We start from the raw sequence: 20,978 nt of genomic DNA, 5'->3' as shown, positions 1-20,978 counted from the left end.
CCCCCCCCCCCCCCCCCCCCCCAAAAAAAAGGAACCAAATTGAAAAGACACAGATTGCATTTTCCAATGAAAGAAATGGTAAAGATGTGCCTATTAAGGCTACTACATTTTCATGGAGAAAAGTGAAAGAAAGTATAAAGAAGCACAGTGAACAGATGCCCAAAGCGAAGCATTAAACCTAAAAAAACACCCAAAATTCCTCCCAAGAACTCTAAAAATTTTAACAGCAGTTGACTGTAGATTAGAAAATCTGTCGAGATATACCAGTCCATTATCCTGAAGTTGTGGAACAATGAGACCAGCACCAGTATGAATAGTGAAACTGCAAGATTATGAATAGAAAACTGTTCACTCAGAAATTAATACATAAATGAACATGAAATAAAAGATCTAAGCTATAACAATTTAGTTAGTTTTATAGGTCAACAACACAAGGAAACAGATTTCTTCGCTCAGGACCAGGAATATATAGCAAACATTCGTCTTTGAAATATTAATGTCGAAAAGTCAATTTAAGTAGTGTTTTGAAAGGGCTATACTACGTTGGAACGGTATGCAGGCCTGGAAAGATAAAACAATGGTAAAACAGCAGAAGATATACCTATGCCTTCCCTGTAAATTCTCAAGCTCCGCAATAAATCTGGCAAAGCATCGTACTCCATTACCACACATCTATAAGATACAAGCGCACAAAAATTCAGACTCAGACGTAATCGATAGAGAAAAGGAAATTATTTCTGAAGAAAACAATTAATTACCTCCGGTTCACTCCCGTCGGAATTGAATATCCTCATGGTATAATCAGTACCATTAACGCCCGGCAGAGCAAAGATAACTCCATCAGCACCGATCCCAAAGTTTCGATCACATAACTTCGCAGCTTGCTCCGGGGTGATCCTAGGCTCTGATGAGTCCCTATTATCGACCTATTCAAGCTCACTTGCAATTAATATCAGACTAATACCAAAATGCAGACTGATTAGCTGAGAATGAATAAAACTATCCTGCATGAAGAGAAGACTGGCCGAGAAAAAGTTTCCAATTAGTTTCTTATTAAAATCCATGTGATTCTCCATGATTAACATCACTGGAGTAGCAAAGTTAAGTTACAAAGTTCCGATTTCAGACTTCCACCATTTCAAATCCAAATCTCCAACAGATAAGCCATAGATAGAACAAACATTTACAATCAATTTAAAGAAAACCAAAACAAAACAAAATCATATCAGGCAGTACACTCAAAAAGTCATTACCAGGATGAAGTCATTGCCGAGACCATGGTATTTAACAAAGTGAAGGAGGCCACTCTCTCTCCGGTCAAGAAAAGAAGAAGAAAGCGCTTTCTCTGTAACTTCAAGGCCAGCGGAAGACGCGGAAGACGCGGAAGACGCGGATACGGAGAGCCTAGGGCTTCTTCTCCGCGCCGAATACTTCGAAAAGGAATCCAGTTGAAGTGTAGAAGAAACAGACGATCGGAGAGAAAAAATTGAGGCGAGAGAGCGTCGAGATGGAGAAGAAAATGGAAGAGAAATGGTGGCGGCTATGGCCATGGCTGCCTGTGGTGTCGGAGTAGAGACTTCCCTCTTCGGTGATCAGAAGCAGCGCAACAGAGAAGTCGGAGCATATACGACGGGGGAAAGAAGTCGTCGTTGCTGATCTGGCCATGGGCCATAAAACGGCCAAGCCCATATTTCAGAACACGTGGTTTGGGCTTATCTTTCCTTCGGCCCTTATATTTCAAATATTAATTTTTTTTAATTTAATTTTTATCTAGTCCTTAAAATTATAGATTTTATACTTGCACTCTATTTTTTATTATTAACTTTTAATTAATTAATTAATTAATTTAAAATAGTAATAAAAAATGGATCCTTCAATTATTTTTATTAGTGACAAAAAAATTAATTTGATCATAATTAATTTAACTATTTTAAATAATTAAATATTATAGTCCATAGACTAAATTGAAATTAAACCAATAAATTAAGGGTAAAAATACAATATTTTAAAATTAAAAAATAAAAAGAAAACTAGTAATTATTAAATTTTGAAAGGATAAAAAATATATATATTATTTTCTTCCTTAAATTTCATTTTAGTAGCATATTTTTTTAGTTAATGCATTTTAAATTAATTAGAAATATAAAAAGATATTTGGATAATTTTATTTAAATTTCATTTTAAGTTTAGTGTTTTAAATCTCAATTAAATCTATTTTTAGAAATATTCAAGTTAAATGACATGAAGATAAGCTTTTGAAGCAATTGGGTCCTTCTTCCATTTGAAAATTGTATCAAAAACTGCCATTAATGGAGTACAGAATCCTTCAAATCTTCTGAATTCTTAAGCTGACGATGATCTAAGCTCAATGATTTACAGTAGCTCTGTTGTGCTTGCCGCTAAACAATAGCGATTCGAGCTCGTCCGTCCGATCTCCAATCTTCCAAGTTCAGAACTCAACCATATGATATCCATATGGAGAAGATCTTACGTTTCATCATCTTGTAGGCAATTGATCAAACTCAAAGCGGATGCCTATGGCGCCGTCGTTACTCCGGCTGTACAATCCAAGAAAGCCCCATTTCCTCGCAGTGAATTGGATGCCCGCCAACTGTTCGACAAAATGCCTCAATTAAACGTGGTTTCTGCAACCTCTATGATTGGGCGCTGCGCAAGGCAGCATCAGCACGAAGAGGCATTGTGTCTATTTTCTGCAATGTTTGTGTTAAATTTAAGGCCCAACGAGTTCACTTTTGGCACTGTGATTCACTCTGCAACGGCACTCGGAGACATTGATATTGGCAAGCAACTTCATGCTTGTGCCATAAAAATAGGCCTTCACTCTAATGTGTTTGTTGGTAGTGCGGCTTTGGATTTGTATGTCAAGTTGAGTGTCATTGAGGAAGCTCAAAGGGCTTTTGATGATATCAAGATGCCTAATGTGGTTTCTTACACTAGTTTGATTTCTGGGTACTTGAAAACAGAGAAGATTCAAGATGCGCTCCGGGTGTTCGATGAAATGCCCGAGCGAAACATCGTGTCCTGGAATGCTATGATTGGCGGGTTTAGCCAAAAGGGACACAATGAAGATGCTGTACATCTCTTCATTGATATGCTCACAGAAGGGTTTTTGCCCACTCAATCTACTTTTCCTTGTGCTTTATGTGCTGCTGCTAATATAGCTTCCATTGGAATAGGGAGGAGTTTTCATGCTTGTGCTATCAAGTTCTTGGGCGATCTCGACGTGTTCGTGAGCAATTCGCTTATTAGTTTTTATGCAAAATGTGGAAGTATGGAAGATAGTTTGTTGGTTTTCAATAAATTGCTTGACAAAAGAAATACAGTTTCATGGAACGCTGTCCTTTGTGGTTATGCTCAAAATGGTAGGGGAAAGGAAGCCATAGATTTCTACCAGAGGATGAGTTTTTCAGGCTGCAAACCCAATGGAGTGACACTTCTTAGCTTGTTATGGGCTTGTAATCATGCTGGCCTAGTTGATGAAGGTTATTCATATTTCAATCAGGCGAAACTCGAGAACCCCAGCTTGTTAAAACCCGAGCATTATGCTTGTATGGTTGATTTGCTCTCACGTTCAGGTCAGTTTAGACGAGCAGAGGAGTTTATACACGACCTACCCTTCGATCCAGGGATTGGGTTTTGGAAAGCATTGCTTGGGGGCTGCCAAATTCACTCGAATATGGAACTTGGGGAGCTTGCAGCTCAAAGAATCCTGGCCTTGGATCCAAGTGATGTCTCGTCGTATGTAATGATGTCGAACGCGCATTCAGCAGCCGGGAAATGGCATAGCGTGTCGATATTAAGAAGGGAAATGAAGGAGAAGGGGATGAAGAGAATTCCGGGTTGCAGTTGGATTGAAATTAGAAGCAAAGTTCATGTCTTTGTAACTGGTGACAAAAATCACCACCAAAAGGATGAAATTTGTTCTACCTTGAAATTTTTTGTTGAACACTTGAAAGAGAGTGAAGATTTCAACTTTCTTTCAGATTCATAAATTGGATATGATTGGTAAGAGGTTGACAAGAGTTATTGCAACTTGAAAGGATAAAAACAATTTGCTCAATAATTCTCTGTATTTAGACGACAACGACAACGACAACGGTGACATCCCATATTGGTTGGGAGGAGAACGAAACATTATTTGTAAGGGTCTAGAAACCTCTCCGTAATAGATGTGTTTTAAAAATCTTGAGAGGAATCCCGAAAGAGAAAGTTTAAATAGGACAATATTTGCTAACGGTGGATTGAGTCGTACAAATGGTATCAGAGCCAGACAACGGGCAATGTATTAGTGAGGAGGTTGAGTCCCGAAGGGGGTGGATAAGAGGCAATATGCCAACAAGGACGCTGGGTTCCAAAGGAGGGTGGATTGTGGGTCCCACATCGATTAGAGAAGGGAACGAGTGCCAAGGACGTTGGGCCTCGAAGAGGTGGATTGTGAGATTTTACATCGGTTGGAAAGAAGAACGAAACATTCTTTAGAAGGGTATAAAACCTTTCCCTACCTAACAAGTTTCAAGAACTTTGAGAGAAAACCTAAAGTTAACAATATTTGCTAGCAGAGTGATTACATCAGCAACCATAAACTAACTTGAGACACCAAGTAATATTTGCACCAGCTACATGGCTAATCACGAGGTGCCATGTGGGAAGTTACAACCCAACAAGAAACCAAATATTACTCATCGAGAAAATTGACGTTTCGACATCCCAAAATAAATTCCTCCAACGGCGATTAATCCATACCATAAAAAAACATGATTTGCAATCATTCACATGATAGAATAACAGATTTACGGTAAGTGAAACTGTAGTAAAACGTATAGTTGAAGTAATATAGTATAAAATTACCTCTAGTCGAGGCAAACGATCTAACCCGACAATTATTGAACCATGATATGTCAAATAAACCATTTTCAACCCCTATCCCATAGCTTTCATCTCTCGGTGGCTAATGAGTTTGGAATATTTCTCACTTTTCACGTCCTACCCTCAAATTTTCTCTAAATTTTTATCTAGCCCCTTTACTTTTTGTTTTTTGCATTTTGGTCCACAACAAACGCATATTTAATTTTCACCCAACCTCATAAATTAATCTCAATATATTTTAATTAGCATTGAGAATTTGAAGATCTTTGGAAAGATTCTAAGTTGATAATAGGAAGGCATGTGATTGAGTTTGGAATTGCTTGCCCATTTTTGGAATAACTCCAATTCATAAACACTGTGTTTCATTAATTATTCAATGTACCTGTCACCGCACACGAAGTTGGAGGGTGGATCCAAATTTTCTTTATAAGTATATGGAAATCTCTCCCTACCAGACACGTTATAAAATTTTCAAGGGAAACTCATAAGTGAAATGGACAATATTTGCTAATGGTGGGCTTGAGCAGTTACAAATAGTATCAGAGTTAGACAGAGGGTGGTGTGTCAACTAAGACATTAGACCTTTAAATGGGTGGATTGTCAGATCTCATATTGGTCGGAAAAAGAAACAAAACATTCCAAGGATATGGAAAGCTCGACAATATCTGCTAGGGTGAGAGCACGTGAATTTAAAAAACATAATTAAATTTTACGAATAAAATTAGGTTACCTTGTAATATACTTTCGAATAAAAAAACAATTTAAAAAATGGTGTGAATTGAATTATAATTTACCTGATGCAAAGGGAATGGTTTGATTAAGGGTAGTTTTTCAGGGAGATTCATTAATTCAATGGTTCTTCGAGATCTTGAAAAACTGACATTTAAGTGAAATATTTATTCAGATTGTTGGCTCTTTCTCATCACTGTTAACCGCAGTTGCTGGACGGTATTTCCTTTTCTTTAGCTTAACCGTCTTGTCTTTTCCGCGCCCGTGTTTGGAAAGAAATTGATGGGAATTGAAAAAAAAAAACAATACTAAATGCACAAAGTTTTTGTTGAAGGTGTGAATTTAAAATTTAAGATTATTAGGTTTTTTTTTTTGGTTAAAATGGTGAGTTAGTTTTGGAAGAAAATGAAAAAAAAGGGTAAAAACGTAATAATCAAATTAAAATATAGTTAATTTGATTAATAATTTGATTCATATGTATTTTTATAATCATTTATTAACATTAAAATTTCGTAACAATACAAATTTCTAATTATTATTCCAAAAGTCAATAATTCATAATAATAAATAAATAAATAAATAAATACCAATTCAACCAAAAAGTAATATTGTAGCAAATTCAAAAATAGAAATTTAATAAAAAAATATTTAAATTTCAGCTTTGAAGCATACAAACAATGTGCATGCACGTGTATTAATAATAATAGTAATAATAATATATTATTTAAAAACACAAAAAATATTAAATTTGTCATGATTTATAATATCATTTAAAAATAATAATAATTGGTAAATTTTAAACAGTTATTTTCGTCAAAAAAAAAAAAAAAAAAGAAAATGAATAAATAAAAAGAGATTATATTATTTTAAATTAGTATATATGAAATTACAAAATTGGGAGAAATGGAACCGTACGTATTATTTGAAAATGAAAAAAAAATAAAATAATAATAATATGGATGGAAAATGACAATTAAATCCGAGGACTGTGCTGGCTTCTACCCTAAATTATCAAATGTCATTTTCCTATTGAATTTTTGGATTATTTGTTTTTTTTATATTTTAAATAATGACTATTTTATTTTTTTAATAAAAATAAATAATTTCGTGGGTGGGGAATATATGATATTAATGTTATCCATTTAATTTAGGTCCTTCAATTCACTTTCTACTTTTTTATTTGTTATTTTCCTCGATTTTTTTATATTTCTAAATATTTAAATTTAATTTTTTAAAAAAGTTACAATAATATACTTTTAGTTTAATTATTATATAAGGAGTACATTTGATTTATTTCTTAGAATTTTTAGTTTTTTTTTAATACCATTATTTAAAATTTTAAAAAAAGAAATAATAATCAAATGAAGGTTTGAGAATGTCACCAATAATTAGGTTAACCTTGTAATTATTTTTTTGGTGACATTTATATTTTTCTAATAAATTATACATTTAAAAAATATATATATATATATAGGGATATGTGATCCGACGTGGAAAGAACGGAGGATGATCGTCGTCGGACAGTAGGCAGAGGTGGCAGTCTGAACGGCAAGGCAAATCGACGGCCAAGTCAATCATCCTTCGTGTGAGGCCCAATCAGGACCAGGGGGGCCCATGTGTCACGTGGAGGTTGAATACTGTAGCCACGTAAGCGACAAACGCTATTGAAGATTTTGGTTTGTAACAATCTCTTCTAATCCTCTCTCAACCAATCCTAGCCTTCCTCCCACGTGGGCAGTGGGCCCCACTCCCAATAACGTTGTCCCTCCTTTTCCTTTTTTATTTTTTTAATTCGATTAAATAATATTTTTTTCCCCATCAAATCCACCACTTGATAATTATTATTAATATTATATATATATATATATATATTTAAATACAAGCCCCCTTTCCACTTTCCCACCCACAAAATTTTCTCTCGGATTTTCCCATTCACTTTCTCCCATTTTCTCTCTCTCCAAACAGAATCATATCCCCCACGGAAGACGACCCCTCTGCTTCATACATCCACATGGTATTTCTTTTCTTTTTCTTTTATTTTATTTTATATATCTCTTTAAATTTCGTTGATTTATGTGATGAACGGACGGATGATGTGCGGGCGTATGATTATTGTGGTGTAGGTGCATCACCTGATCGAACAGTGTATAATTTTCAACATGAACAAAGAAGAGTGCATGGAAGCTCTCTCCAAACATGCCAATATCAAACCGGTCATCACTTCCACCGGTTCGTTTTCTCTCACGTGATGTGCACGGACTTCGACTCCTTTTTTTATTTATTTATTTTTTTAATTTTGTAAAATGTGTGCAGTGTGGAATGAACTGGAGAAGGAGAACAAGGAGTTCTTCGAAGCGTATAAGAAGAAACGACGTGACGTTACGACGAGGGCTGCTGATGGGAATTCGTCCGACACGTCGGATTTCAACTTGCTGGATTCGGGGAATACGACGTCGGGTAGGTAGATGGGTAGACAAGCGGTGGTGATGGTGGATGGAAATTAATTAAAAAATATGAAATAAGATAAAACAAGAACATGCCTTTGTACGACGCCGTTTTTAAGGATCGTAGGTGAATGGAACAGCGGCGTTGGGTAAGGGTCGTCGATGGGATAATTTGAGGGGAGTGAAGATATTTTAGGATACCTTGCTGACACGTGGGGAAACGTGGCTACACGTGGCAGCATGTTGCAATTTTCTTTTTTTAATGTATTGCTATCGTTTGCTGATTGGACCTTGTCGTAGGTGTAGTAATTTAAATGAAATTTCCTTTTTTAGTTTTATTTTTATTTTCTTTGTTTTCCTTCAAGTGAAATTAAGACAGTCCGAGCCAATCGGTAATTGCCACCTGTATTTTTCTTTTTATCTAAAGAAAAAGGCACGTGCTTGATGCCAAATGTAATGGTAAGTGGAACGTCAAAAATGTTTTTATTTTGCCACGTGGCCTAAATTCCAGCTCGGATAATGACGAGGCATTTGTTGGCTAGGAATAAAATGTTAACCAATAATAAACCCACTTGGTATAGGCTACCGTCAACGGTCGCCACCGCCACCGCCGCCGCCTCGTTCCTTCTTCCTTTCCTTTTCTTTTAAAAAAATTTAACTTTATTCCCTTTTTTAAAAAACTTCTAATTTTATTGGGACCTGAATGAGTATTGTAAATATATTTCATTCTTTGACGAGATTAAAAGATCGTATAATTTAGATATATTATAGGGGACTAGACATGAACATGAAGAACACGTGGGTTTGATACCACAAAGAAGGTTGGAAGGCTTTTTGTGGCAAAATCGGTACCATTTATAAACTTTGTAGTACAATAATTACAACTGCTTTTCCTCATTTTTGTGAATTTTATCTTTTCATACAATGAGTATAAAGGTTCCATCTAAAAAATTATATGGAAATGGACTAAATTGAGCTATTTTCTTCAAAACTGATCATATATTTAGTCAGAAGGACGATAAGAGGTTTCTTTCCTAGTTCACTGATACAACTACGCGTTAAAAGACGATCACGGGCTATTTGGAGCAAGGAGCTGAACTGGGTCTCGAGCCCAACGTGTTATTAAGCTAAATATTTCAAGAATATATTAAACATAAAATTAAAAACTTAAGGACATATTTAACATTTTTTAAATCAGACATAAAATTAAAAATCCAAGAATCTATTAAATATTTTTAAATATTTATCGATATTTTTTCATTGTTCTAAGCATTTTCGTATTTTAACTTTTTTTTTTTAGGACGTTTTTTTAGGAATCTCACTGTTTAGATTAACGTCATCGTCATGATTATTATTATTTCGTCTTTTGTTCAAAATTCTTTGCTGCAATCGTCGATGAACGAAAAAAGTGTTAAACGTGAAAGTCGTTGATTTGCTCTCCAAGTTACCTTTCACATTTTACCCCCATTTTAACTTTTAAGATTAATATGGGGTAACTTTTTTATTTTAATGGCATCATTATTATCGTGATGGCATTTAATTAAATTAAAGTAATAATTGATTAGTAGAGTACCAAATTTTAGTATTTAACAATTTATTTATTTTACAGTGGTGAAAAATATTATTGAGATTTAATGTTTTTTATTTATTATTTTTTATAAATAGATTAATAAACTAATTATTTATATATTTAAAAAACTAATTTAGGGAATTTTGGAATGGGCTCAAAGCCCAAATAGAGTTGAAGGGTTGAGATTTGGGCCTTTTGGCAGAGAGCTAAACCTTCTAAAACCTCCGGGTCAGAGAAGACCTGAAAATCGCTACAGAGCAGACAGAGGTAACAGCCATGGAGTCTCTTCCTACAGTTCACCACCGTCATCATCCTTCTCAACAACTTCTTTCCTTCAGCCACCGCCTTCCGTCGTTCCCTAAACCCATATCTTCTCTCTCCTTCGCGCATACGCCGCCGACTCGTCTCCGTTCGTCTTTCAGGTCGTTGTCTGTTAAAGCCTCATCCTCTCAATCGACCTCCGACGAACCCTCTCGAAACGCCAAATCTTCCATTTCCGAGACCAGGAATGGCGGCCTGTTGTCGGGGTTTCTTAAAACCGCTTGCATTTCTGTTGCCGCTGCTGCAGCATTCTACTTCCTTCGCTTTGACCATCGACGCGTTGTTGCTGTTGCTGTCCCGGTGGCGTCGGAGACGACGGAGTCTACTGATGAATCGACGGCGCATGAGGAAAATGAGAGCGTTGTAGAAGAGAAACCAACAGATGATTCGAGTGGTGCTGAAACCCTTCGATCCCTCGTTGAGGAGAATGTAAAATTAGGTAAACTTCCCGAAGCAATTGAAACCCTAAGCCGTTTAATCGAACTTGAGCCCAATGACCGTGAGTTGCCTTTGCTAAGAGCCAATGTCCGTAGCTATGCGGGGCAGCTCGAATTGGCTAGAAATGAATTTGAAGAGATTTTAAGGGAAGACCCATTTCGTGTTGAGGCCTACCATGGCCTTGTGATGGTATCAGAGCAATTGAACGATAATTCATTGAAGGACGTTACTAAAAGGATCGAAGAGGCAGTGGAGAAATGCAAGAAGCAAAATGACAAGTCAGTTATCCGGGATTTCAAGCTCTTGCTTGCGCAAATTAAGGTAATGAAGGGGAGCTATTTTGATGCATTGAAAGCTTATGATGAACTTGTGAGGGAGGAGCCAAAGGATTTTAGGCCATATCTCTGTCAGGGGATCATATATACTCTTTTAAGGAAGAATAAGGAGGCTGAGAAACAGTTTGAGAAATTTAGGAGACTTGTTCCAAAGAACCATCCTTACAAAGAGTACTTTGATGAAAACATGTTTGCAACAAAGCTTTTTGCTCAGAAATTAGAGAAGGAGAAAGCTGGTTTGAAGAGCTGAGATGGGTGCTTATCTGCTGCTTCTGTATGAGTAATCTCTTCACTCTTCACTTCTGTTCTCAATGGATTCATTTTTGTTAGTTTTTAGTGGTTTGGTATTCATTAGGGTGGTGTTAGATATCTAAATTTTGTCTGAAGTTGTATGATTGTCTGAATCTTTCAATCGAGTCTCGTGTGGAGAATACTGATTATACTTATGTTTGGCATTCCTGAAAATCTACGAGAAACTGAGTTTCTTTCACTTATTCAGTCAAGTATTTTTCTACAAACATGATGATTATTGAAGCAATATTTGACAATAAGAATAGAATCATGTTTGGTTCGGGGGTGTGGATGTTTGTAACCGCCCAAGTCCACCGCTAGCAAATATTGTCCTCCTGGCTTTCCCTTTTGGGCTTCCCCTCAAGGTTTTTAAAACGTGTCTGTTAGGAGAATTTGAACTAGTTTAGTAGTTCAAGGAAAAAGTTGTAATTCAAGATGTCTTAAATTTTGATGGCATCCACCCATTTCCCTTCCCCTTGTGGACGGTCCTTGAGATGTTTGGGGGTTCTCCAAGCTCTTGAATTCAAATTTCTTCGGTGGAAAGGTTTATCTGAAAATCCTTGATGAGATCTTGTGGGTTCAAATTAAGGGGATTGGTATGTCAATGGGGTTAAAAGGACAAGTTGTAGTATAATATGTCTTTTAGGGTATGGATTCTCAAATTTTCATGGCATTTGCATCCAGGATGGCCCTTGGGATGTTTGGGGGAGTTCTCCAAGCCCTTGGGTTCTTCGAGGTCTCTTCATATTCGAATTAGGACACATGAAGCCAGTTCATCGAGTTCGGGACAGTGCTCGACACCACAAAGACCATTCTTTTATGGCATCCTTCCTAAAATATGTAAACTTTCAGATAGATTCCTATATCCTTTTTCTAATCAATCATGACTTGGTACAATGGTTATGTCATAGAGAGCTGTAAATTCGAATATCTGAAGATTATGAACTCAAATTGTGGTGACATTCCACTTTAGACAGTAAATATCTTGCGATTCTTGGTTCTTTGAATTGAGGTTTTGAGTGTGCTTGGTCTAGATTATGCATATGCTACCCCCAACTCTATAATTACAGGCCATTGAAGACAATATGATGATCAAGTACCATGCCGGAAGGGCTGGAGTGACCTATAAATTTCTCAAAGGGGCCTACGTATTTCTTCCAGGATCATAAAAGAATCTGTTCCTTAATCTGTGTGAGATCCATTTGGTTGATTGATGCTTTAAAGTTCTCACGTATTTCTGCCATTGTGGTTGGTTTATACAGGTGTGCCCTCTCAGTAATCTGCTTACTTTGTCCTTTATTTTTTATTTTGATGTTTTAATACTCAGATTCCTCTCATAAGTTCATGGTTCAATACCCAAGTGAGATTAGGATCATAAAATTATAGTTCTTCCAGATTCCTCTCTTATTAGGATCGGATCATAATACCATGTTAGATGAACACGACTCTCCACAATAGTATGATATTGATGATCCAACACCTCTCCTCGAACAAAGCACGCCTCCCCTTAATCGAGGCTCGACTCTTTTTCTTCTTTTGGTGTCTTAGTCATTTTTTAACTATGCCTTCGAGGAGACTCGACTCGACTCATTTTCTTTTGAAGTTCTTTGTTCGACATTTGAGGATTTACCAATCTATTGGCACGACTAAGTTTAGGGCATGACTCTGATACCAGTTGTTAGGATCGATACCATGTTAGATGAACACGACCTTCCACAATGGTATGATATTGTCCACTTTGAGCATAAGCTCTCATAGCTTTGCTTTGGACTTCCCCAAAAGGCCTCGTACGAATGGTGAGAATATTCTTTGATTATAAACCCATGATCATTACCTAAATTAACCAATGTGGGACACTCATCATCCAACAATGAAAATGTTTACATGGTCCATCATCTTCATCAAAGCGCTTTTATCCCTATCCTACAATTATCCCTATCCTACAACTTAAAAGATGAACGTTTTTTTTTTAAATCTTTTATATATAATTATTATTCTTGAGTATGTGAGTTTGAAATTAAGGTATTATTATTCTTAGGAGATACAAAAATACATTTTATTTTGGAAGTAAATGCCCATTCGGGAGGGCAATGATATGGGGAATGGTCCAAACAAGCTTGACGGATAAGGAAGGTGGGCCCCAAGAAGTGAACTATTCCACATCTCAACGGCCTGTATCGCATCACGTGACTCCTGCTGTCATTTAATTTTAAAATCAAAAAAATTATTACAAAATTAAATATATTTTTTTAAATTAACAATAAATTTAAATTCCGATTAGTTCAATTAATTTATCAATCAACAATTTAACGTCGGGTTAATCGAATTTTTTGAACCCGATTTAGATTAAGAACAAAATTTGTATTATTTTTTTTTGAAAAATAATATATTTATCAATTATTTTTAATAGATTATATACGAAAATAGGTTGTTTTCTTTTTAATTTCTCAATTAATAAATTTCTAAACTAAGCTTTTGAACAAAACTAAGCTATCAATTAATAATATTTTCAAATGATGATCATAGCATTTCTACCAATTACATTATTAAACAATAAACTTAAAAACTTAAAATTTAAAACAAAATAACCAACAATAAAATAATGATCAGACGGCTACATTTTGTTGAGGATTCGGATCAGGTTTTGAAATCGGATCAGCAAATGGCCAAAACTGAGCATTTTTTACCTTCGATACACTTTCCAACACACCCTCGGGTGTTATATTTCCCATTATCGTCACCTTTTTTGCTGCAAAATCTATGTTGAACGAGTTCACCCCTACATTTTTAAACGAATAAGGGTTAAAAGTGACAAATTTACACGAAAACGTCCCAAAAATCTAAATTTTAGGGATCAAATTTTAATTTTTTAAAAAAAAATTAATATTTTTTAATTGCTTACCTTCCATTTTGGAAAGATGTTTCCTTAGTTTCCCTTCACAGCCTCTGCAATGCAATGATACCCTCAAAACCACAACCTGAGAATCAGAGATCACATTAATTAAAACATAAATAAAAAGATTCTTTTTTTTGTTCTTTAAACAATTAGATTCCAAAATCATTGAATTCCTTTTTTTTTTAATTACAAAAGTTGTCATTCATGATTATATATAGGGCCCGTTTTCGATAATATGATTGAGTAAATTGTGATGGCCGATGACACCCCGTGACTTGAGATGACGTTAAGATTCGAGAACCAAAATGATATTGAATGTGACATTGCATTAAGAGACTTTAGCCGTGAGTAGAGGCAAGATCAAGCAGAATGACTTGGTCTAGTGTAGAGGCAAGTCGATTGGGTCGAAGTGGATTAAACATCATATGCAGGCAACGTGTGTGATCGAAACAAACTTGGATTCCGCACAAGTGATGTTCAGTTGGCGAAAACAAACCTCGCCTAAGATCCAACGAAAGCACAAAAATCAGACAAAAAAATATATATTTGAGGTTTAAATTTTCCTTAAGACCGATCATGAACGTGTTAAGATCACTATGTCACCGCGACAATTTAAAAAAAAAAAAATACAAAAATCAATGACCTTTAAAATCCGTGTCCTAAAATTACAAAAATCATAAAAATTTATATATTTATTTAATATTTTTAAAACTAAACATAAATTGAATATATATATATATATAAAAAGATGGGGGTGAAAATTACTAACGTGATTGAACGGTGGAGATGATTTGCAGTCGTCCTCCAACAAAATCTCAGCCGTTGGTTTAGATTCGTCCCGATTTTCAGTTCCAGAATCAGGCTTGTTGTTAGTTTGGCTTGAAAGGATGGATGTGGAAAGCCGATCCGTCGACCCATCAGGAACCGACTTGTCGTTCAAAAGGTATCGCATCGAGCCAGGTGGCGTAGCCAAATCACTAGGCTTCGCACAACTCCACCTAACTCATAAAATTAAAAAATAAAAATCATGATATATTTCAATTATTCAGAATTAAATTTTCCATATTAATTATAATTTTAAAAAACAAAATAAATTAAATATAAATTCCAAAAATTAATTAAAAGGGAATCGACAGGATCGAAGACCAACCTGACAAAGTCAGTTGAAATAATAGAGGAACCCTTCTTCTTCTTCTTCTTCAGACCCTTGTGAGTTGCAGAGCCGCCGGAGCGGATCTGGTCGGCGGCGGCGGCGGCGGGGTGGAGTTGGTGGTAAGGGAGAGGATTGATGGGGGAGTATTGGGAAGAGCATGGAGGGTTAGGGAAAGTTCTGGAAGTGGTGACTGATCTTCTGCCGTCGGCGATGATGGGGTTGTGGCGGTCGATGGCTCTGCCGACGGCGGGGGTAGATGAGGGTTGCTCCGCCGTGGGAAGAGAGACGGCGGTGGAGGCTTGGGAGGCGCACAAGAGGTTGATGGTTTTCATGATGTGATGATGAGATTTTTGGATAACTCAAAACCGTGAAACCGAATATGTTTGTGGTTCAGAGAGACAAGAAATAAGCTGTTTTTTTAACGTATTAAGAGAGAGAAACCGAGATTTTACAGTTGTGGTAAAAAGGGAGAGGTAAATTTTATAACTCTAAATTAATAAAAAAAAATTATATATTTATATTCAAATTTCTTAATATTATTTAAAAAAAAAATAGTGTATAATTTAATAAAGAAGTGGAAGCAGTTTGCATCACGAGTCTGCAGACTGCAGGTTTAAACAATTAATCTTATTTTTATATTTTTAAATAAATTAATATTAATATTTGTTTTTATTTGCAAAATTTTCCGTGCCTACCTTTCCCATTCCCGATATATATATTTAAAAAAATAAGAAAGCTCTAAATATTACTTTAAATGCTTAAATAATATTAATAAATTTTAAAAAATTAATGGACTAAAATTTAAATTTCTACCAAATTTGTAATTTAACATATATATATATAATTTATTTTTTGCAATTTTGAGTAAAAAATTAAGAGAGAGAGAGGCAGGTGGGAGTAAGGTAAAGAATTTATGGTAATAAAATGTGAACATTTAAAAACGGTGGGGACAGACTCTGTTCCACAAATTTAATTTTGGACTCGGTCAGTCCTCAACGGTTATGAATATAATGAAAATAAAAATAAAATATTCCAAACAACCAATTATTATTTTTTAAATAATAATAAATGAGGTAAAAATTCATTATGGAAATTTGGTCACGACATTTTATTAGGTAACTTGTGAACGACATGTAGTTTTAAATGACAGCCCACATATTTAATGCTCCTCAAACAGCCAAACGACAGTAATTTAATATAAGACCAAAAGTCTTTCACCAGTAAGTACTATAAATAATAAAACTATAGCCGTAGTTTTAAATTTTCATAAATAGTGTATTTAATAGAACATTTAAAAAAAATAAAAGATTGGCGTCGCCCGGACTCGAACCGGAGACCTTCAGTGTGTTAGACTGACGTGATAACCAACTACACCACGACACCATGTTGGAAGAGATTGACAGCATTACTTATATATATTCTATTTTTTATTTTCCTGAATTAAATTCCTTCCATACAAAAATAAATTCTATTAAATTATTGATTTATTAACATGCTTAGATTTGTAGATTAGGACGTTCGTATGACTTAATAACTCGACTAATATAGACTACCAAACTCGAACCATGCTAGTTACAATTTGAAAATGAAAATAGATAAAAGTAGAGGGACCAAAATTACAATCGGAATAATTTGTATAATTTTCTAAGGTAGAAGAGGCAGATCAGTGGGGCTTGGGATGTTTTGGCATCCAGTACAAAGTTGGAGGATCTGTTTCAGAGCATCCGTTGGAGGTTCCACTGTCCAGGCAGTGTAATGTTGTGAGGGATGAAACGAGCTGGGTCCGGCGGTTGGCGCCGACAGCCCGCTTTGTGTGTCATTTACAAACAAGTCTCCGTCGGACCGTATGCACCCACTTGAGGGCTCTTCCTTGTCTGCTGCCTGAACATAATAACAGACATAAATCAACCATGGTTCCAGTTTAGTACCGTTTTTGGCATTTTGTTTTTGAATGTGTCCTTTTTAAGGATGAACCGATCATTGGCAGACATGCAGGACACGTGTGTCGTGAATGTGCACAATGAAAACATGAACAAAGCCTGTAATAGTTCAAGCCTATCTCTAGTAAATATTGTCTGTTTTGACTTGTTACATCTCATCGTCAGGCCCATGGTTTTAAAACGAGTCTGTTAGTGTTAGGGTGAGATTTCTACACTTTTATAAGGAATGCTTCGTTCTCCTCTTCAACTAATGTGGGATCTCAAAGAGACAATGAGAAAGATGTATGGACGGACAAACAAGTAGAGAGAGAGAGAGACGATACTGGACCTCAAATGAGGTGAATTGTAAGATCCCATATCAGTTGGAGAGGGGAACGAAACATTCTTTATAAAGATGTAGAAACCTCTCCCTATGAAATGTGTTAAACATTAAGGGGACACCCGAAAGAAAAAGCCCAAAGAGGACAACATCGGTTAGCGGTAGGCTTGGGTTGTTACAAACATCTACCACCTTCGGGGTCCAGCGTCCTCACTGGCACACCGCCCAATGTCCACCCCCTTCAGGGCTCAACGTCCTTGCTAGCACACCGCTCGGAACCTGGCTCGAATACCATTTGTAACAGCCCAAGTCCACCGCTAACAAGTATTATCCTCTTTGGGCTTTCACTTTCGGGTTTCCCCTCAAAGTTTTTAAAACACGTCTATAAGGGAGAGACTTCCATACGCTTATAAAGAATGTTTCGTTCTCCTCTCCAACCGATGTGGGATCTCACAGACGCCCTATCTATTGTTTAAGATTGCCTTCTAAGTTTCCCAATCTTATCACATATTGATTAGATTAAAGACATCATCTACGTTTCAACTCAAATCATAGAGAATGAACAAGAACAAATTTACCTTTTCAGTTAGATATCTAAATGCCACCTTTTTCTCTCCTGCTTCGTATATGTTGCACTGAGAGTATATCTGATTCAAAATGCAAGCAACAAACTCAAATCACAGTGATCTTTGGAGAAGTTCAAACTAAAATGTAAGTGAAATCAACAAGACCTGTGATTCTACACTAGCACAGACAGCATAGATCCCCCAGTTTCTGGTGTAATTATTGTATAGATGCACTTGAGCAAATCTAACACGAGGATGCCGTTGCCGAGTACCATCGAAAAAACAGTGGTGAATAGTGACACGAATGCATCGATCACCGACGTGCGATGGATCGGCTCCAATGAGCATCGTCTTGTCATGCTGTGAGAAGTGACACCTATAGATAAACACAATGTTAGATTGTTAAGGCACCAAGAAAGCTCTTACATGAAGCTTGCTATCACCTAGAAATAGTGATATCTGTGCTTCCTCTGGTGATATCAATCAACCCATCATCATAGTCTCGGAGGCTGCAACGGTCTATCCATATGTGCTTTGAATTGGGTTTGATTTGAACTCCATCAACATCATGACCTCTACCACCTTCAAACTCCAAATTGCAAATGATTACATGCTCACATTCCTTCAGCCTCAATCCCTTTCCTGTAAATTTTATCCTTTGTCCACGACCATCTACAGTTTTATAAGATGACACGCTAAGAAATGTCGACAAGTGAATTGTGCCTGAAACTTCAAAGATAATCCAAAGGGGCTCTTTCATACGACACCCGAACCTAAGCGATCCCGGACCATCATCTACAACAATGAGAAAGTACAGATGTAAAGATTTCTTAGAGAACTGCAAGGTAGAACCAAATAGAAGTATTGTATACGGTGTATATGTGTAATAACTCAAGCCCACCACTAGCAGATACCCAACGCGTTCGCTAGAGAGAGTGTAACAGCCCAAACCCACTACTAGCAGATATTGTCCTCTTTGGATTTTCCCTTCCGGGTTTCTTTTTAAAACATGTATGCTAGGGAGAGGTTTGCACACCTTTATAAAGAATGTTTCGTTTCTCTCTCCAACCAATGTGGGATCTCACAATTCACATCCTTTGGGGCCCAGCGTCCTCACTGGCTCACTGCCCGGTGTCTGACTTTGATACCATCTATAACAACCCAAACCCACTGTTAGTAAGTATTGTCGATCTTTGGATTTTCTCTTCTGGGTTTTCCCTCAAGGTTTTTAAAACGCGTATGCTAGAGCGAAGTTTCCACACCATTATAAAGAATGCTTCGTCCCCTTTGGGTTTTCTCTTCTGGGTTTCCACTCAAGGTTTTTAAAACGTGTATGCTATTCCACACCTTTATAAAACATGTTTCGTTCCTCTCTCCAACCGATGAGGGATCTCACAATTCACACCCTTTGGGGCCCAGCGTCCTCGTTGGCTCACCGCCCGGTGTCTGACTTTGATACCATCTGTAACAACCCAAACCTACCGCTAGTAGATGTTGTCATCTTTGGGTTTTCACTTCTGGGTTTTCCCTTAAGGTTTTTCAAACGCGTCTGTTAGAGAGAAGTTTCCACACCATTATAAAAAATGTTTCGTCCTCTCTGGGTTTTCTCTTTTGGGTTTCTACTCAAGGTTTTTCAAACGTGTCAGCTAGAGAGAGATTTCCACATCCTTATAAACAATGCTTTGTTCCCTTCTCCAACCGATGTGGGATATCACAGATAGGTTTCCATACCCTTGTAAGGAATGTTTCGTTCCCCTCTCCAATCAATGTGGGATCTCACGATCCTCCCCCTTTGGGGCTCAATGTCCTTGCTGTCACACCCCCTGGTTGATAGCTTTGATACCATTTGTAACAATTCAAGCCCACCCCTAGTAGATATTGTTCTCTTTGAACTTTCCCTTCCGAGCTTCCCCTCAAGGTTTTAAAAACACATCCTTTAGGGAGAGATTTCCATACCCTAAAAAGGAATGTTTCATTCCCCTCTCCAATCGAAGTCGGATCTCACGATATGAAATTCGGAAGCAATTGTCAAACTCGTGAATACATCCCAACAAGGCATAGGTAGAGAATGCAGAATCCAAAATCCAACTCCCTAGCCCTTATGATTGCTAAATTTCTCAAAAAGAACTTCAGTTCTTCCCCCCACTCGCCTAACAAAGCATACAAAAAAGGGAAAATAACCAAAAATAAAGCCAACCAACAGAGAACTTAGAGATCATTCATGTGCCTAATGTAAGAAAGTCTCAACAACTAATCGGATCAAACAATCAAACCAAATACATAAAAAATGGGATAAAGAAAATACGACCTGCTAAATTAGTGACACAATAAACAGAGCCATAAAGACCACCAATGGCAGAACGGCCAAAGCCCTCGGCCTGACCGGCGAGGGCTCGAAGGCTCGAATCAACGTGGGCATAAGGCAAGGATTCCATCTTGACCGTCGAGGCAGAGTTCCGAGAAATGGGTTATATTTATTGGGGAGAGAATGAGCGTTGGTGGGTCGAGAGGCATTTACGCCATGGTTGAGATGCTAGCGGTGATCATGGGCTTTGGAGCTTTTAAAGGGATCGGATCGGATAATATTTTCAAGTAGTTCCGATAATATTTATTTTATTTTTATTTTATCTATTTTCAAGTAGTGGTTCAATTTAATTTTATAATTTTTTTAATTCTATATTATAACTTTTAGAAAGAAAAAAAAAATTATAATGTTTAAACTAATCGAGCTGTAACGAGCTATGATGAGTTGACAAAGAGTTGTCAAATACTAAACCATGAAGTGCCACTTTTTGACCCATGAAATTTGGTCAATTTCTCCCCTAAATTTAGGGCATTTTGCAGTGAAGTCCTTAAATATTTATTGATTTTTACAGTCAAACCCTTGAAGAACATAAATATTATAAATTAACCCAATTTTGTGTAGTTCAATGCAATTTGAAAAGTATAATATGGAGCAATTAAAAAAATGATAATAAATTTAATTTAAATAAACTTAATAATATTATTAATAGAAAAAAAAACAAATCGAAATTGAGTTTTAAAGATGATGTGACAGTTGGAAAATAGTTTTGTTTATATTCCCGCGG

At 36.4% G+C, this 20,978-nt stretch overlaps 6 protein-coding genes and 1 non-coding gene across 7 annotated transcripts in view; 3 read left to right on the top strand and 4 right to left on the bottom strand.

The window, feature by feature from the left end:
• LOC111453781 (diaminopimelate epimerase, chloroplastic-like) overlaps positions 1–1,619 on the bottom strand; it is a 3,769-nt gene extending 2,150 nt beyond the window's left edge. The window contains exons 1-4 of the mRNA XM_023095008.1: positions 1,254–1,619; positions 759–926; positions 602–672; positions 265–322 (exon numbers count right to left, since the gene is read on the bottom strand). Coding sequence (XP_022950776.1) covers positions 265–322; positions 602–672; positions 759–926; positions 1,254–1,550 — 594 coding nt within the window. The 5' untranslated portion in view covers positions 1,551–1,619. The remainder of the gene's footprint in view (positions 1–264; positions 323–601; positions 673–758; positions 927–1,253) is intronic.
• Positions 1,620–2,243: 624 nt separating this feature from the next.
• On the top strand, positions 2,244–4,080 carry LOC111452968 (pentatricopeptide repeat-containing protein At5g42450, mitochondrial-like). The gene has a single exon (XM_023093868.1). It carries the CDS (start codon positions 2,465–2,467, stop codon positions 4,010–4,012), a length of 1,548 nt encoding a protein of 515 aa, XP_022949636.1. The 5' UTR covers positions 2,244–2,464; the 3' UTR covers positions 4,013–4,080.
• A 3,401-nt stretch (positions 4,081–7,481) lies between these two features.
• LOC111453395 lies at positions 7,482–8,404 on the top strand. The gene is made up of 3 exons (XM_023094479.1): positions 7,482–7,630; positions 7,740–7,845; positions 7,930–8,404. The coding sequence occupies exons 1-3, from the start codon at positions 7,628–7,630 to the stop codon at positions 8,079–8,081; spliced, it is 261 nt and encodes an 86-aa protein (XP_022950247.1). The 5' UTR covers positions 7,482–7,627; the 3' UTR covers positions 8,082–8,404.
• A 1,452-nt stretch (positions 8,405–9,856) lies between these two features.
• LOC111453392 (protein SLOW GREEN 1, chloroplastic-like) lies at positions 9,857–11,218 on the top strand. Its single transcript, XM_023094477.1, has one exon. It carries the CDS (start codon positions 9,907–9,909, stop codon positions 10,972–10,974), a length of 1,068 nt encoding a protein of 355 aa, XP_022950245.1. The 5' UTR covers positions 9,857–9,906; the 3' UTR covers positions 10,975–11,218.
• A 2,290-nt stretch (positions 11,219–13,508) lies between these two features.
• LOC111453393 (protein SODIUM POTASSIUM ROOT DEFECTIVE 3-like) lies at positions 13,509–15,468 on the bottom strand. The gene is made up of 4 exons (XM_023094478.1): positions 15,062–15,468; positions 14,681–14,909; positions 13,918–13,993; positions 13,509–13,794 (listed from the first exon to the last, which is right to left on the bottom strand). The coding sequence occupies exons 1-4, from the start codon at positions 15,394–15,396 to the stop codon at positions 13,622–13,624; spliced, it is 813 nt and encodes a 270-aa protein (XP_022950246.1). The 5' UTR covers positions 15,397–15,468; the 3' UTR covers positions 13,509–13,621.
• A 905-nt stretch (positions 15,469–16,373) lies between these two features.
• On the bottom strand, positions 16,374–16,447 carry TRNAV-AAC. The gene has a single exon. It is a non-coding gene; the product is annotated as a tRNA-Val (tRNA).
• Positions 16,448–16,587: 140 nt separating this feature from the next.
• On the bottom strand, positions 16,588–20,464 carry LOC111453514 (probable pectate lyase 4). The gene is made up of 5 exons (XM_023094634.1): positions 20,198–20,464; positions 18,333–18,684; positions 18,055–18,265; positions 17,902–17,970; positions 16,588–16,945 (listed from the first exon to the last, which is right to left on the bottom strand). The coding sequence occupies exons 1-5, from the start codon at positions 20,322–20,324 to the stop codon at positions 16,709–16,711; spliced, it is 996 nt and encodes a 331-aa protein (XP_022950402.1). The 5' UTR covers positions 20,325–20,464; the 3' UTR covers positions 16,588–16,708.
• Positions 20,465–20,978: the final 514 nt, after the last annotated feature.

The sequence above is a fragment of the Cucurbita moschata genome, unplaced genomic scaffold (assembly GCF_002738365.1).
Source record: "Cucurbita moschata cultivar Rifu unplaced genomic scaffold, Cmos_1.0 Cmo_Scf00015, whole genome shotgun sequence".
Classification (NCBI taxonomy): Eukaryota; Viridiplantae; Streptophyta; class Magnoliopsida; order Cucurbitales; family Cucurbitaceae; genus Cucurbita; species Cucurbita moschata.
This window is presented reverse-complemented; position numbering and strand designations above follow the sequence as displayed.